At 41.8% G+C, this 17,710-nt stretch overlaps 2 protein-coding genes across 2 annotated transcripts; both read right to left on the bottom strand.

Annotated features, from left to right (window-relative positions):
* Positions 1-7,296: 7,296 nt before the first annotated feature.
* Positions 7,297-11,114, bottom strand: LOC310863968 (pepsin A-like; the record flags this gene model as incomplete). The annotated part of the gene is made up of 9 exons (XM_083772501.1): positions 7,297-7,446; positions 8,151-8,249; positions 8,853-8,988; positions 9,098-9,214; positions 9,369-9,565; positions 9,653-9,771; positions 10,118-10,235; positions 10,482-10,599; positions 11,059-11,114. The coding sequence occupies 9 exons, from the start codon at positions 11,112-11,114 to the stop codon at positions 7,297-7,299; spliced, it is 1,110 nt and encodes a 369-aa protein (XP_083628627.1).
* A 2,219-nt stretch (positions 11,115-13,333) lies between these two features.
* LOC310863967 (pepsin A-like) lies at positions 13,334-17,145 on the bottom strand (the record flags this gene model as incomplete). The annotated part of the gene is made up of 8 exons (XM_083772500.1): positions 13,334-13,483; positions 13,589-13,687; positions 14,840-14,975; positions 15,097-15,213; positions 15,334-15,521; positions 15,613-15,731; positions 16,225-16,336; positions 17,035-17,145. The coding sequence occupies 8 exons, from the start codon at positions 17,143-17,145 to the stop codon at positions 13,334-13,336; spliced, it is 1,032 nt and encodes a 343-aa protein (XP_083628626.1).
* Between the last annotated feature and the right edge of the window lie 565 nt (positions 17,146-17,710).

The following is a 17,710-nucleotide window of genomic DNA, read 5'->3' as shown; positions in this document are numbered from 1 at the left end:
TATTGGAAAATCCACCAGGCCAGGTAGTAGAAGTCAATCTTAGCCAATCAGGATGAAATGAAAAATCGGACAGATCCGTCTTGATGACATGACTACAGAGATAATGTGCACCGATTTGCGTGTTGTTTGGACAACATTTGTAGGAGTAATATATATATATATATATATATATATATATATATATATATACACACACTGTATATTCTTTTTGCAAACTTTAGATGTTAATCTTAGCCAATCAGAATGGTATAAAAAAATATCTGACAGATCCATCTTGATCACATGACTATAGAGAAAAGGTTACAGTATAACCGTTATACTGTATACAGTCCATTGTGTCCCGAAAATGCCTTTTCTTGGTGAGATATGGCCATATCTCTGACAATCCAAGATAACTAGTTCATATATTTTTTTTTTACATCACAAACTGCCGGCAAATCAGAGCACCTGTTTGAGCCAGAAAACCCCAGATCACAGAAAATCTACTGAATGTTAAAAGTTCATGTTTTTTGGGTGCAATTGAGATTAGAAAACCTAAAAAAAATAAGAACAATTCCAAAACCTTTTTTTTAATGTCACAATCCCTTTAACTACATTTATTTGATCTTGAAATCTTATATACAACATATAAAACGGGTGTAGAAAGGTTCCCTCAGTGGAGCCCAAATCTCAGCCAGGCCCCACACCCCAATAATTACACTGTCTGACGCAGTGACATAAAACTCTGACTGTATGTCTCTGTCGCTGTGTCTTGCATGCCTCTTGCAACAGTATGGTTACATAAGCCTTGAAACGAGTTCACTGTGCGTGTGCACTTACAATATGCGTGTGTGTCATTGGGGAGCGGGGTATCACATATGAGTGTGTGTGTGTGTATGTGTGTTTATAGACAATACCTCACACACACATTTTAGGACGCATGCCCCTCTGGTTATATGCAATTCCGGTTGGACTAGTTGTCAGAGCCCTTATACCTGTTGTCCTTTAGGGTTAATGGATCCATTAAGGTTTGGGTCTGGCATTTTGGAAGCTCCACTTGGGCTACTCATATTGGTGAAATCAGGCCAGGGATGTATGGGAAAAGAAGGGACAGATATAGCCCCTCCCGGAGATATAGTTCATGGATTTATAGATATTTATGGACGACCGCTGATTCCAGTGACTTGCACTCCCTCTGATTTCTCCATGATTCACATGGTAAGTTTGAAGTCTATCAAAGCATAGCAAATGCATTTATAGAGATTGTTTATTGGTTACAATATACAGTATTTTATATAAATAACAGATTTACTATTACTACTTGGACAGTTACCCATTTGTGCAAGTACTTTACAACCATATATGAATCATATAGCCCGATACAGGAAGTCGAGTATAGTTGATTATCCATTGGGTTGCTTGGTTTGATTACACAGCCTGGGCCAGTCCAACGTACTTCGCCCCGACGTGAAAGACGGAGTAGTACTGCCTCATGAAGACATCTCCCAGGATCCAGAGCTGGTCAATTCCACCACCGTTGCCAAGGCTGTCAAAGCCAGTGCTACAACCAGAGTCCCACTGGAGAAAGAGAGGAGGACGTGTATTTCACTCACAAATAATTTTTGATAGTTCTAGCCAGTAGGTAGACTGGAGACTACTACAGTGTGTAGACTGACCTGTTGAACGTAGGCAGAGGCAGGGATGGTGAAGGCGTGTCCATTGAGAGTGAAGGTCACATCAGGCATGTTCTGGATGTTCTGGCAGCTCACTGTGTTCTGTATAAATAATATGTGTTTTGCTTAACTTCACACATTTTCAAATTTCAACCTATGTTCATATAATTGGTTCTCTCACTAATGTTAATTATAAGCTGGCACAATTTCTGTTAACTTTGCCTGTGTCTCAGACGAGCTAATAATGAATTGCATTTTTATGGCGCTTTTCTATGCACTATGTGCCTACTCAAAGCGCTTACAATGGTTCATTCATTCATACATTGGGAGGTGAAGCGGCAAACAGTCGACGCCAGCGTCCTCACTTCCCACCCCCAATCCAACCCTTGATGCTGAGTGTCAAGCAGGGAGGCACTGGGTCCCATTATTTAGAGTCTTTGGTATGACCCGGCCGGGGATCGAACCCCCGACCTCCCAGTCTCAGGGCGGACACTCTAAACACAAGGCCACTGAGCTAGGGCTTAGTTTGGATGGAACTAGCCGCTCCAACATGTGGCTTTGTACTATGTGTAAGGTGTGGCAGTGGCTCAGGGGTAGAGTGGCCGGTAGAGAGGCTGGATCCCAGTTCATTGTTCATTTTGCCATCTTGTGTATTGTATATTGTATGTAAAAAAGAAAATGCTATCTCACACTGGTGCTGCTGGCTCCAACCCCGGCATTCATGTTATTTATGCCATTGCTTGGGCCAACAATGAGGGCAGTGCCGGAGTCAATGATAGCATTGCAGCCACCATTACAGGCCACAGTCTGTCCATTGATGATAATACTGCAATAGCAGAAGCAGAATTAATAGGTGTATCCTTTGCGTTTTAAAAAGTGAATTGTGTGATGATTGTGGAATGCATTTTCACCTGTCCATCTGGACCTGATACCAGCTCTCAGAGATCAAGGGGATCCAGGTGATTTGTCCGGTGTAGTGGCTCTCATCAACACCGCCGAAGATCAGCTCACTGCCCTGCTGTTCATCCCTAATGGGAGCAGGGCACATATTTTAGTATCAGACGAAATTAACACAAACACACACACGCACGCACACACACACATGCACGCACGCACACACACACACACACACACACACACACACACACACACACACACACACACACACGCACGCACGCACGCACGCACGCACGCACGCACACAGACACACACACACACACACACACACACACACACACACACACACACAAACAAACACTATTCCATGATAGTTCAGTACCGGCTCAGGTAGAGAGAGAAGAGTTGCTGAGACACCAGGTTCTGCTGAATCATGTTTTGAAAGACAGGCTCCACATTGTCAACAGCAATGGACTGGAAGGCAAGTCCAAAGATTCCATCACACGGCATGCCGCCAAGAGCAGAATCCTCCGTCTCGGCGACTCCAAATGTCTGCTGGGCCACAGTAACCCCAGCAACCTGGAAACCAAGGTAACCGACATTAATGAAAGTTCCTTTTTGTTTGTCTCGTGGAGAGGCAGAATAGAAAAGAAGAATTGTCCAATTTGCCAAGGGCTGTTTTCAATTACCTCAATATTATCAATGCCCAGATATCCAGTCATGTAGCCTAAACCATACTGAATGGACAGTGACTGGCTGCCCCACTTGAAGGTGGATGACTGCTGTGGGTTGAATTTCTTTTGGTTCTCTGTAAAACATAGCATGCCTTTTCAGCTGTACAATATAGAGAAGGTAAATTGAGTATCAGACCTATACTTGAATTAACAAATCTGAATTTATTTAGCAAACAATAACAAGAAAAGCGTGCTCCTCATCTGAACACAGAACACACTCTGCTGGGCTGGCCGGGCTCTTTGTTCTGGTACAAGAATGCAAAGTGGTACTGTATGCAAAGTGCAAAGGGGTGGTGCAGGGGTTGGACCATAATCAATGGTCAATTCTTCTGTTGCACCTAGACCCCCTAACTGTCTGTAATGTCATGTCTTTGTTAGGAATTGCCTCTCAAGGATAAATAAAGTATTTAGTGTTTTTTGTAAGTTAACTCACGACAGTACTGTCCGGTGCAGTAGACAGAGTCCACCCAGAGGTTGGAAGAGCCAGTGTCAATATGAACGGTGAAAGACTGTGGAGGATTGCCTATGGAGATCACCCCATAGTAGTACATCTGCAGGGGACACACAGCATAGAGGAAGTAGCCTATTGCAACAGCAATGGTGGAAGAAGTAAAAGTAGTAATATGTCCTGTATTGTTATGTCCTGTATTGTTATTATGCAGAATTGACCTTTCATCCCCCCTCCCCCCCCCCCCCCCCCCCCTCAATCTGTTATGTTTCTCTATGGCTGTAATATGATGAAGTGTAAATTATGTATGTATGTTTGATATTCTGCTGGCCTGGACTTACGTCGTAATAATTGGTCAAAGGCTCAGTTTCAGTCTGGAAGAACTCAGCATTGGGATAGAACTTCTTGAGGACCTCCTGTGGAGATTTATGCGGAGATTTCCGCTTGATCAGGGGCATCCTACACACAGTGAGAAACAGATCACTAATATTACCAAGCCCTTTCTGATTATCCTTTGCAGTGCAGTGGATGAATTAATATAGCTTATTAGTCGGAATATAGCTTTGAAAAGATCCAACAAAATAATTAATTCATTGTCATTTCCATCAGGACATGATGACAATAATGTCATCAAGCTTTGGCTTAAAATAATGGCTATACTGCACACTATGAATTCTGTATATCCTTAGTGCTATATTGGTCTCTCATCATATTCTGTACATAGGCCTATACTCCCTTTAATATTTATTGTTGATGAACCTTTTTCTTGTTTATTTATTTTTTAAACTTGTATTATTGTGTTATTAAATCTTGTTTTTATGTTAGCAGAGTCTGTGGAGCATGTTACACCAAATTTCACTGTGCACATTTGTATAAGAGTGAGTAACAAATAAAACCTCTCACTAATCATTTGTATTATACAATAATGCTCAAACGGTGTATGGCTTCATTCAGCCAGGTGGTTCTTACCTGTGGAGACATTCAGAGAGAGCCACCAGGGCACAGAGCACAACAAGCCACTTCATGGTTGCTAACTTTGCTGCTGTAGAGAGTGAAATACACTGTCCTTATATACAGTCCATTGTGTCCCGAAAATGCCTTTCCATGTCACCAAATAACATGATAACTTGGTGAGATATGGCCATATCTCTGACAATCCAAGATAACTAGTTTTAATTTGCTTTTACTATATTGACATTCAGACCAGAAGAACTTTGCCAGAGCTACTGTAGTGTATGCAGGGCCGGTCCTGAGCAATCTGGCGCCCCAAGCAGGATTTTTCGCAGCCCACCATACATAATAGCCGGGGAGCCACGGGCCCCAAAATTGGACAGGACCTGTGATGTCATGCCGTACTTTTTATTAGTGTTTTTTCTATTCATTTGGACATTAAGGTCCACAGAATGAGAGGCCTGCTCTGCCGGAAACATCGCGAAAAAAGATTATGGCCATTTTTGTATAGCCTACCACACCATAGACAACCAATATAAGGCAACATTTCCCAAATGTTATCATGCTTTAAGAAGCATTTGGCAATTGTGACATGTCAAACTCCTTGGCCTAAAGGCTACCTGTCTGTGGGGAGTGTTGGCTGATGAATGAATATCAACATTGTCAAATTATGACAGGCAATTCCTCCTGTCAAAATATGACCCCCCCCAGTCAAAAAACACTTTGTTTGGGGGCCCAAATGTGCTGACCTCAACACATTTTGTGCTGACCTCATCACATTTGTGATGACAGCTATGGCCGTCTTTAGGCCAAGGAGTGTTTTTCGTGCAAAACAAATGCTTGGAATAGATTCAGAATCATGAAAACAGACATGTCACATGACTCGTCTCATATGCTCTTAAAGCATGATGAAATTTGAGAAATCTTGCCTTATATTGGTTGTCTATGGTGTGTTATAAAAAAATGGCCATAACCTTTTTTTCGCGATGTTTCCGGCAGAGCAGGTCTCTCATTCTGTGGACCTTAACCGATTCCGTATATAGGATGTTGCCACACGTCATATAGGGGTCCCAATCGACGCGTACATAGGACGTCCTCAGACGTCCTATAACCTCACTGATACCGGGCGAGGTAAGAATATTCAGATTTTATTTTATTTTTTGTCAGTTCGCCTTTCGGCTATACCGTATGCTACTCTCTGCACTAAAATGTGCTTACCGTTGACTTAGCTGTTAGCGCGGCGGAAAGAATGACTCGTCTCTCCTAATCCAGGGCGCTCTCCGTGGTGTTGAACGGATCGATACGCTGGCGCTTCATTTCTGCTCCTCATCCGTCTCTCTCCCGCAAAATATGAACGCTTTTTGGATCATAATATCGTATAAATTAAAACGAGCAATGTAAAGTAAACTTTTTTTAGTTTCCGGGTCGTGGGTTTCAGAATAAAAGCGACCAGACAACTCTGGCACCCCAGAGCTCCTATTTTGAAGAACTTCCGGCACTGATTGTTTAATGACCAAGTGAATAGAGAAAACACAAATAAAAAGTATGGCATGACATCACAGGTTAATCCTTAACCGTCCGATCTTTTGGGCCTGTGGCTCCCACGGCTATATAAGCCTTAAAACGAGCAACAAGTTCACAGCCCGTCAGCCCGTGTGCACATAATTATGCATGTACTTATGCAGAGACACAGGGTATCATGCAGGTGTATGTGGGTGTATAGACAATACCTCACACACACACACACACACACACACACACATTAGGATGGCCAATACTGTCAGAGCACTGGTTGTTATACTTGATAGAATATAGGGATTACGGACTGATTTAATGAGATTTATTCTCACATCACAGTTTTTTCAAAGAAAATCTAAGAAAAGGAAGAGGAGGGGAGGGGAGGGGGTTAAAGAGATCAAGGCAGGAAAAATAAATAATGTTGAGCGTTTTTGCCACAACAAGTACAGGTAAAGGGTTTTCTTCTGTGTGGTTCTTAGATATGTACAAGATTTTGCCACAAACGAACGGTACAAGAAAAAGGTCTCTTATAGCTTATTTACAGGCATTTGCTACAAACTGTACAAAGTACTCCTTATCCTTATGGTTATGGCTGAGTCATGGTGACATAAGGGTGACGACGTGGTACGCCCGCCCGCCGGACGGCCTTTCCCCCCTTAACCCATTCTGACCTGAGATCAGATTCATACGAGGTTTCCCACTGGACACACACTGGTCTGATGAACCCATTCTGACCTGAGATCAGATTCTAGAAATGTCAGTCGTTCTTCGATTTTTCAAAAATAGCAGACCTACAAGCTCGTATCGCGCCACTCGGTGGCGCGATATGAGCTTGTAGATCTGCTATTTTTCAATAGCTAAAGCATAACATGATGCTGACACCAAAATGGGTGCCCGTTCAGAATGGGTTAAGTCAATTTTATATAGGATGGAAAGAGGGGAAAAAAGAAACATCAATTTATTTCGCTTTTTTGCTACAGTATATTTTATTCAAAATTTGATATAACAGATTCACTATTACGACTTGGTCAGTTTCACAACGCCCTCCTTATGAAATCATAGAGTCATTGATTATCCATTGGGTTGCTTGGTTGGATCACACAGCCGGGGCCAGTCCAACGTACTTCGCCCCGACGTCAAAGACGGAATAGTACTGCCTCATGAAGACATCTCCCAGGATCCACAGCTGGTCAATTCCACCACCGCCGCCAAGGCTGTCAAAGCCAGTGCTGCAACCAGAGCCCCACTGGAGAAAGAGAGGTGGACGTGTATTTCACTCACAAAGAATTTGATAGTTTTACATGTCTTCTTCTCATCTGTAACTGTTGCGTGCATATGTACTGTATGGGTCGGTACATTAGAGTGGGTATAAACCATAGACTGTAAAAAATATGGACAAAGCGTTCTCCGGGTCTAACATGAACGTAAAATGAAGCCTGAAATCGCTTCATTGTAAATCGCCATCTTTCTAGATCCGTTTGGTACCAGCTGGCCATTGGCTGGCTCCGTTTTGGACCAGCTGGCCATTGGCTGCCCAGACAACGAGGCGGGACTTCCCCCCTTCTTCTCCGTTGGTTTTTATTTTGACTCGAGTGGGAGGGGAATCCCGATCATAGACTGTAACGGTAGCCACGCCCCTCAGAACATACGCGATGTTTTTTTTTCTTTATGGTCATTTTTTTAATTAATGGGACCATAATTTTCCAAAAAGAATATTATGACATTAGAAATGAGACTTTAAACTAGTGACTGGAAGAAGAAAGTATTCATGACCATGTTTATTAAGGTAATACAGTCTAGGTGAAGTTGGGCCAAAATACATGGGCCTCTATGGAGCTATGGGGCTTTTTGGGTCCAGCCCAGCGCCACAACAGGCCATTATATGAACTACCGATTTCAAATGAGGCTTCACGAAATATCTGGCTGACTGCCCCCCTGGTATAAACTGACCTGCATAACGTAGGCAGAGGCAGGGATGGTGAAGGCGTGTCCATTGAGAGTGAAGGTCACATCAGGCATGCTCTGGATGTTCTGACAGCTCACTGTTTTCTGTATAAAGAAAGTGATGTGTTTTTCTTTTTTCTTTTTAGCAGCAACGTACAGCAGTGGTACTTAATTTTATTTTAACCACTTTGTGCATTTTCAACTTATAATTGGTCCTCATGCTCATTATAAGATGGCATGTAATTTCGTGGTCTGAGCAGTTCTTTGGACTGTTTATAAACCTGCCTGCCAGTGACATAATCGTTAGGTTTTTTTTAATGCCAGTAGCAACAATAGCTTCTATTTCAGCACGCTAACTTTCCAGAAAGAGAAAGACTGTGATTTCTATTCGCTTTGAATCTCCATCGATGATGTCACTGGTAGGCAGGTTTCTGAGCTGACACAGAGTGGATAGATGGAAAGTGTGCAATTAGTCAATCCGAATTTGTATTTCTTTATTATTTTTGTCTGTTTTTTCTAATTGTGTATATTGGAGTGGAGGAAGCGAATAGTAATGCTACACCTGTAGCAGATACTAATATGAGTGTGTGCCAACTTGTTCATTTTGCCATGTAGGTAGGTAGTCTCCTTTTGATGAGTTGTCAATTTGATAACTTATACATGTATATTCTAAATTGGGGAAATAAGAAGAAACTGCAGGTATCTCACGCTGGTGGTGCTGGCTCCAACCCAGGCATTCATGTTGTTTATCCCATTGCTTGGGCCAACAATGAGGGCAGTGCCGGAGTCAATGATAGCATGGCAGCCACCGGCACAGGCCACAATTTGTCCGTTGATGGTAATACTGACCAATGGCAGAAGCAGAATTAATAGGAGTATCCTTTGTTTAGGCAATGTGTTTCTGGTATCAACTTTTAAAAAGTGAATAGTGTGATAGTGAAATGTATTTTCACCTGTCCATATAGACCTGATACCAGCTCTCAGAGATCAAGGGGATCCAGGTGATTTGTCCAGTGTAGTGGCTCTCATCAACACCACCGAAGATCAGCTCACTGCCCTGCTGTTCATTCCTAATGGGAGCAGGGAAGACACATATTTTAGTATTAAATGAAATTATCACGCACACATTTAAATATACTGTACAGTACATATACATGTAATGCATACAGTATACATTCCTGATACACAAACATAAACAGACACTATGCCATACTAGTTCATTACCGGCTCAGGTACAGAGAGAAGAGTTGCTGAGACACCAGGTTCTGCTGAATCATATTGTCAAAGACAGTCACCACATTGTCAACAGCAATGGACTGGAAGGCAAGTCCAAAGATTCCATCACACGGCATGCCGCCAAGCATAGAATCTTCCGTCTGGGAGATTCCAAATGTCTGCTGGGCCACAGTAACTCCAGCAACCTGGAAACCAAGGAAACCAATTCAAGTATCTGGTGGAGAGTACATAATTGTCAGATTTGCCAAGAGGTCCTGGCTTCTTTCAATTACCTCGATAGTATCAATGCCCAGATATCCAGTCATGTAGCCTAAACCATACTGAATGGTCAGTGACTGGCTGCCCCACTTGAAGGTGGATGACTGCTGTGGATCGAATTTCTTTTGGTTCTCTGTAAAACATAATTGTGTCTATTAGCTTAACATTTGAGAGAAGCTATAAATTGGACTGAGTCAATCAGAACTATTATTGGAGTAAGAAAACAAGTCTTCACTATACACACTGAATTTATTTAGCAGCAACAGTATAGTAACAAACTGTATACAAATTGGAAATGGGTGGCATAGGGGTTGGTCCATTCTTCTAGCCTGTTCCACTTCCTACCCAGTGTACCCACGGTGCAGGGGCCGGGCTTTATGGCAGACCTAGGCCCCCTGACTGTCTGTACTATCGTTTGTTAGAATTTGCCTCTCAGGGATAACTAAAGTATTGTTGTTTTTTAAGTTAACAGTACTCACGACAGGTCTTGCCGGTGCAGTAGACAGAGTCCACCCAGAGGTTGGAAGAGCCTGTGTCAATTTGAAAGGTGAAGGACTGTGGAGGAGTGCCAATGGAGATCACTCCATAGTAGTAGATCTGCAGGTGACACACAGCAATGAGGTCATAGGTCATTGAGCGGTGCCATTATCTAAATCTGCAAAGTAACTATTAACTAAAGTTTTCAAATATTGTAGTGGAGTAAAACGTACAATATGTAGTGGAGTAGAAGTATAGCCCAATTCATTCTTAGTTGAACTGCCAATCTGTTATTTTGATGTTATCTTTAATGGACGATGAAGTCAATCAGGTTTAAAGTTTGTCATTCTGATGGCCTGAACTTACGTCGTAATAATTGGTCAAAGGCTCAGTTTCAGTCTGGAAGACTTCAGCATTGGGATAGAACTTCTTGACGACGTCCCGTGGAGATTTGTGTGGAGATTTCATCTTGATCAGGGGCATCCTACACACAGTGGGAAAATGTTCAGTAATATTACCAAGCCCTTTCTTTATTATCCTTTGCAGTGCAGTCAGTGGATGAATGAACATCTCTGAATAGCTTTGACAAGGTAAATCAAAATAGCTTGTCATTTCCATCGGGACATGATGGCCGGATTGTCATCAAGCCTTAGCTTACAATAATACAATTTCTTGACTTTGTATTATGTATAGGCTATATTATTCTCTCATCATAATTATTCTGTATTGCTGCCAAATGTTTTTCTTTCTTTTACTTAAAAAAGAAAACTTGTATAATATCCTGTTATTAAATCCAGTTATATACTGTATTATTAGCACAGTACGTGGAGCATGTCACACCAATATTCCATTGTGCACACTTAAGCCTACAGGAGTGAGTGACAAATAAAACCTCTTGAATCTTCAAACATCAACAAACTTCATTCAGCCAGGTGGTTCTTACCTGTGGAGACATTCAGAGAGAGCCACCAGGGCACAGAGGACAACAAGCCACTTCATGGTTGTTAACTTTGCTGCTGGACTCAGAGTGAAAATATGGTGAAAGACGCCATCCTTATATACAGTCCATTGTGTTCCCAAAATGCCTTTCCACCAAATAGCATGATAACTTGGTGAGATATGGCCATATCTCTGAAACGCTTTTACTATATTGACATTCACATCAGAAGATTTGTGCCAGAGCTACTTTACTGTATGTACAATAGTTGATATAGTCTTGGAAAGGGGATATGGAAAAAACTTTGTGTACTTAAAACAGTATACCGGTAGGTAGTTTGGGGGTATCATATCAGTGGCCACTTTGGACACAAATACCATGGCAGCTGCCAATGGTATGGACTTCATTACCCAATCATTACACCAGAAGATTTCACAAGGACGTGCTGTGATTGGCCAGTCTTAGCTTTGACTGGCAGTTCTGCCTTGATGCCTTGGCAAATGCTAGGATGAAACTCATTGTCTAAACTTAGTAATACAGTTAAGTTAAACTTAGTAATACAGTTAAGTTAAATGCTAGGATGAAACTCATTGTCTAAACTTAGTAATACAGTTAAGTTAAACTTAGTAATACAGTTAAGTTAAATGCTAGGATGAAACTCATTGTCTCCCCTAAACTTAGTAATACAGTTAAGTCCCTAGCAGGGAACAGTCCCCATGCAAGCATAGCCTATAGTAGCATCATTCTTCAAATGGATATAAATGCTACTAAGATGTTGTGAAATTGTGTTACCTGAGATGGTTGAAAAAAGAAAAAAGTATAAGTTCCATGGTTCAACTTTATTGTCAACAATACCAGTTACAGGGTAAAAGGCATGTGAAATTTATTGTCAAAGACCACACAAGAGCTACAGTCTATCTAGTATCAAATAATCTGTATAAAATAACTAAGTGCAGGTTAAAACTAACATTTCTAAAACAACTACTGAAAGTTCAAGATCTCAGGTGCAAAAATGCAGAAAGCCTTAGACATATGGCCATATAGTGACATGACTAGTCTCATGCACTCTTTACCTGATCAGAGCGGCTATTCAAACTTCTCTGCCTATACCTACTCATCCCTGGCTTCTCTCCTGCTGTGCGGACGTGCACCGCTGCTGCTGTCTCCCTGCCTCGCTTGCTGCTAACCTGCTGCTCATGAAGTTTTTGCAAATCCCACCGCCTCCCCAGCATCCACCTGTAGGCTCTGTTTCTATATCGCCCTGCATGGGGGTCTTATTCATTCCCTGTAATTCTATGTGGCTTATAACTTAACTAAAATGTTAATGTTACAGGGAATGAATAGGGACAGAGCCCTGACGCCTATCTAATCTATGCTTCATATATCTATGCTCAATTATGCTCAATATATTCTAAATTCATTCTAAGAGTTGTCTGACTGAAATACTAATATGTCTCTGGTCCTCTCTGCCTGTGTTTTGCATGCCTCATGTGAATCTCACACCCATACAGCGGGTACTGTATGTGTGTGTGTGTGTGTGTGTGTGTGTGTGTGTGTGTGTGTGTGTGTGTGTGTGTGTGTGTTTGTGTGTGTACCATAGACTGTAAAAATAAATATGGACAAAGCGTTCGCCGGGTCTGATATGGACGTAAAATGAAGCCTGTCAGTCCTTGTATTGTAAATCGCCATCTGGCTGGCCCAGACAACGAGGCGGGACTTTTATTTTGACTCGAACAGAGGGGTGGCTCCCGATCATAGACTGTAACGGTAGCCACGCCCCTCAGAACATACGCGACTTTATGGTAAAAAATAATAATAAATGGGACCATAATTTTCCAAAAAGAATATTATGACATGAGAAGTGAGACTTTAAACTAGTGACTGGAAGCAGAAAGTATTCATGACCATGTTTATTAAGGTAATACAGTCTAGGTGAAGTTGGGCCCAAATACAGCGCCACAACAGGCCATTATATGAACTTTCAGGATGTCCCGATTTCCTTAGTGGCTTCACAAAATATCTGTCTGACTGCCCCCCTGGTGTGTACAGACAATACCTCACACAGTCTAGGTCTAGGACGGCAATTTCATAATACTAGATAGATGAGGGGAGAAAAAACATTTATTTCCCTTGTTTGCTATAATATATTTTATTCAAAATATAACATTACATTTATTATTACAACTTAGACAGTTTCCCATTTGTGCACGTACTTTACAACCATACAATCATGGAAGTCATAGAGAGTTATATTGATTATCCTTTGGGTTGCTTGGTTTGATTACACAGCTGGGGCCAGTCCAACGTACTTGGAGCCCATGTCAAAGACGGAGTAGTACTGCCTCATGAAGACATCTCCCAGGATCCAGAGGCTGTCAACTCCACCGCCGCTGCCCATGCTGCCAAAGCCAGTGCTGCAACCAGAGCCCCACTGGAGAGAGAGAGAGAGAGGAGGGTGTGTATTTCACTCACACATACTGTAATTGTTGATAGTTTGAATTTTAGGGTCAGTGTACATTAGAGTGTGTAGACTGACCTGTTGAACGTAGGCAGAGGCAGGGATGGTGAAGGCGTTTCCATTGAGAGTGAAGGTCACATCAGGCATGTTCTGTTGGTTCTGGCAGCTCACTGAGTTCTGTATAAAGTATATAATGTGTTTTTAGCAGTAACAGTGGTGGTACTTATTTTTATTTAAAGTTGATTAAAGGACCACTCTTTCAACATCTTATAATTGGCCCTCATTAATAATAAGTAAGGGATAATATCTAGCTATAGGTGGTCATTGCCTCGGTGGTTAAACTCCCTGTCGGTGAATTATCTCCCGACAATGACCACCTAGCCAGATATTATCCCGCTTATTACATGGCTACCTAACATAAATTAATACATTGACCCAAAACACAACAAAACAAGTATTCCACAAGTTTGCGCTGGCTGCGTCTGGCCAGCTGCAGGGCTGGAGCCATAGGCTGGAGCACTGTCAGAAAACAAGGAAGTGAGTTGATCAAATAGAATCCATTTTCGGGTACTGTTTCGTCTATTTCTCGTTCAAATGTTTTCAAAAACATTTTTTGAGAGCAATGTTTAGCTGTAAATGACATTGTGTGTCACTAGTGTGTGTGTGTGTGTGTGTTTACATGGCTGTCATGTTGGAAACAGCAGTAAATCAAGCGGGGCGCAGCCGCACAGCTGGTTTGATTAGGCAGAGGTCTGTTATAGAGCGGAGCGGTCATTATCAAGACATAACTCACAGCTGAATTCAGCGATTGACCAATCAGAATCAAGCATTCAACCAAGCCATGTAATAATGCTCATTATGAGATGACACCATATCTGTTTACGTGGTCTGTGTCTCAGAGGAGGGCTTTGAACAGTTTAGAAACCTGCCTACCAGTGGTATCATTGCCTATAGGCGTTTTTTTCTGCTTTCTATTTTTGCCATACATTTATTTTGAATGGCTTATAGTTCGGCACGCTAACTTTCCAGGAAGATAATTTTTGCTGAGAATCTCCATCAATTGTGTCAAAAATGGTTGTTTTTTTGCAACTTTCCGAACTGTCCACATTCCACCAATAAGATGCAGAGTGAGTAGATGGAAATTGTGCAATCTATTGTGATGATCTAACTGCTCCTTTAATCGAAATGAGCATCTTCACACATCATTCCTACTCACACAAAGACATGAGCCTATAGGAGGTGTCCAGGTGGTCATTTTGATCACTTCGACCTGTGTGTTCTAAATTGGGGGAATGAAAACGGCAAGAGCAGAACATGTATGTAACTCACGTCGCTGCCGCTGGCGCCAACCCATGAATTGATGTTGTTGATGCCGTTCTGTGGTCCCATAACGAGAGAAGTGCCAGAGTCAATGATAGCATTGCAGCCACCGGCACAGGCCACAATATTTCCGTTGATGGTAACACTGTTAAGAGCAATAGAAGAAGCCGAATTAGTAGAATTATCCATGTATAGGCAAGGTTTTGCTGCTGTCAACGTTTAAAAAGTGCATCGTTTCAGTAAAGTAGAAAGCGTTTGCACCTTACCTGTCCATCTTGATCTCATACCAGGTCGCAGAGGTCAAGGGGATCCAAATGATTTGTCCGGTGAAGTGGCTCTCGTCATAACCACCAAACACCAGCTCACTGCCCTGCTGCTCATTGCTAAGGGAGCGGGGAAGACAAATATTTTTTGTATCAGAGGGAATTACGTTTAAATATGCAGTACACACATGCAGTCTATTTACCATTTTACACAAACACAACTGCACACTATTTCAGTACCCGGTCAGGTAGAGAGAGAACATTGGCTGAGACACCAGGTTCTGCTGAACCATGTTTTGAAAGACAGGCTCCACGTTGTCAGAGGCGAGGGCCTGGAAGGCCATTCCCAGGAGACCGTCTGTGGTCTCCTCGTTGTCCTCCGTCTTGGCGACTCCAAATGTCTGCTGGTTCACTGAAATCCCCCCAATCTGGAAACCAAAAGTTTAGCAGTTAATAAACTTCCCTATACTCATGGTGGAGAGAGGCACAATATGCAGATAATTGTCAGATTTCAATCACCGAAACAGTGTCAATGCCCAGATATCCAGTCATGAAGCCGGACCCATATGTGATGGAGATAGGCTGGCTGCCCCACTGGAAGGTGGAAGACTGCTGTGGGTTGAACAGCTGGTGGTTCTCTGTGAAAAATACATGTGTTTAGTTTTTTTGGTCTGTGCATATGACAGAAGGTAAATTGGATATTCTATTTACAGACCATGTGTCTTGACTCTTCATGTACAGCATGCAAATGTAGGCAATTATACAAACCTTTCAACAAACAGTAACAAGAAATTTGAAAACCCTTTGTCCTACAAAGCCGGTAGAATGCTGTGGATCATAGAATAGAACAGTCCCAACTCCTTGGGGTGTTTTCTTTTTGTCAATGTATACTTGCACATCCGTGACATTTCAGGATAACACATTGACACATTGCTGGCCTGGCCTGGCCTGGAATTGAACCTTGGGCCAATCAGAGCCTCTGGCTTCCTAGGGGGGCTCACTAACCACTCAGCTATGCATCAGTCCATGCCCTTGGGCCCCTTATGGAAGACCTTCACCTGGGCCCTAACTGTCTGTACTGTCCCTCAGGGGATAAATGAAGTATTTTTTATTTTAGTTCACAGTACTCACGACAGGCGGTGCAGAGGGTGGAGGACACCCAGAGGTTGGCTGAGCCCGTGTCAATTTGAACGGTGAAGGACTGTGGAGGAGTGCCAATGGAGACAATCCCATAGTAGAGCATCTGGAGATGACACAGCAATAGATGAAAAACATAACAGGTGGAAGAAGCACTCAGATATCAATACCATATTATAGAAATACTGCTACAAGTTAAAGTCCTGTATTCAAAATTGTACTTGAGTGTAAAAGTATTAGGTTTGATATACTGTACACAAAGTACAACATGTAAAAGTCATTCATTATGCAGAATGTCACCTTTAAAATTAAAATAAAAAAATGTATCTACAAGCTCAAAACATGTTGCATTGTGTTACAATGTATAAGCCTTAAATGGTTATTGTTATTGTAAGTTAGTTTAGTAACTTCAAATTATTGTGGTGGAGTAAAAAGTACTATATTTAACTCCTACTCCTAGTGGAGTACAAGTACTGAAGTAGGCTACAGCATTGGGGTAAATGTGCTTACTTACTATCCACCACTGCGTTTAACAGAAATGTACAATAGCATATCATATAATATAATATACATTTATTGAATTCTGAACACAAAAGGACAGAAGATTTAGGTGATTCAAGTGTCTGCTGCTTTTACAATAATGGCTTTTACAATGTCCCTGACTGTCATTCATTAGATAATGAGACGAACTAAAGCCTAATTCATTCTTAGTTGTACGGCCAATCTGTTATTTGTCTTATTTATTTAACAGTTGTACAATGTAGTATATACATTTTGTCAAAGTTGGACATTCTGCTGACTTACTTCATAGTCATTGGTCAACGGCGCTGTTGCTTGGAACTCAGCATCGGGGTAGTATTTCTTCAGGTACTCCTGTGGAGACCTGCGCTTATGTTTCCCCTTGATCAGGGGCATCCTACACACACACACACACACACACACACACACACACACACACACACACACACACACACACACACACACACACACACACACACACACACACACACACACACACACACACACACACACACACACACACACAGTGAGAAAATAATCAGTAATAAAGTCATGCACAAATTCAGATTATAAGCTCTTCACCTACTGCAAACACAGCCCCTTACTTTATGACAATCAGACATTCAGACTTCTGAATGAATTAGTGTGAAAAATATCCTTGAATGGCTTATCGCTTCCATCGGGACACTGACAAGATTTTCATCAAGCTTGCAAATAATTACATTTCTATATGTTGCATTTGCACTACTTTATATATAGGATATACTGCATAATATATATTCTGTATATGCAGATTGATAATTTATCCTCCCATCACATTCTGTATACCCTCTTACCGTTTGCTGTTAAATGTTTTTCTTGTTTTTACGTCTTTACTTTATGAACCTGTATTATTCCCCGTAATTTAATCTTGTTGTATATTGTTTGAACAGTGTGTGGAGCATATCACCTCAACATTCTG

Source organism: Protomyctophum parallelum (genome assembly GCF_964188405.1).
Source record: "Protomyctophum parallelum genome assembly, chromosome: 9".
Taxonomy (NCBI): Eukaryota; Metazoa; Chordata; class Actinopteri; order Myctophiformes; family Myctophidae; genus Protomyctophum; species Protomyctophum parallelum.
The sequence above is the reverse complement of the archived record's forward strand: the minus strand, read 5'-3'. Positions and strand labels throughout refer to the sequence as shown.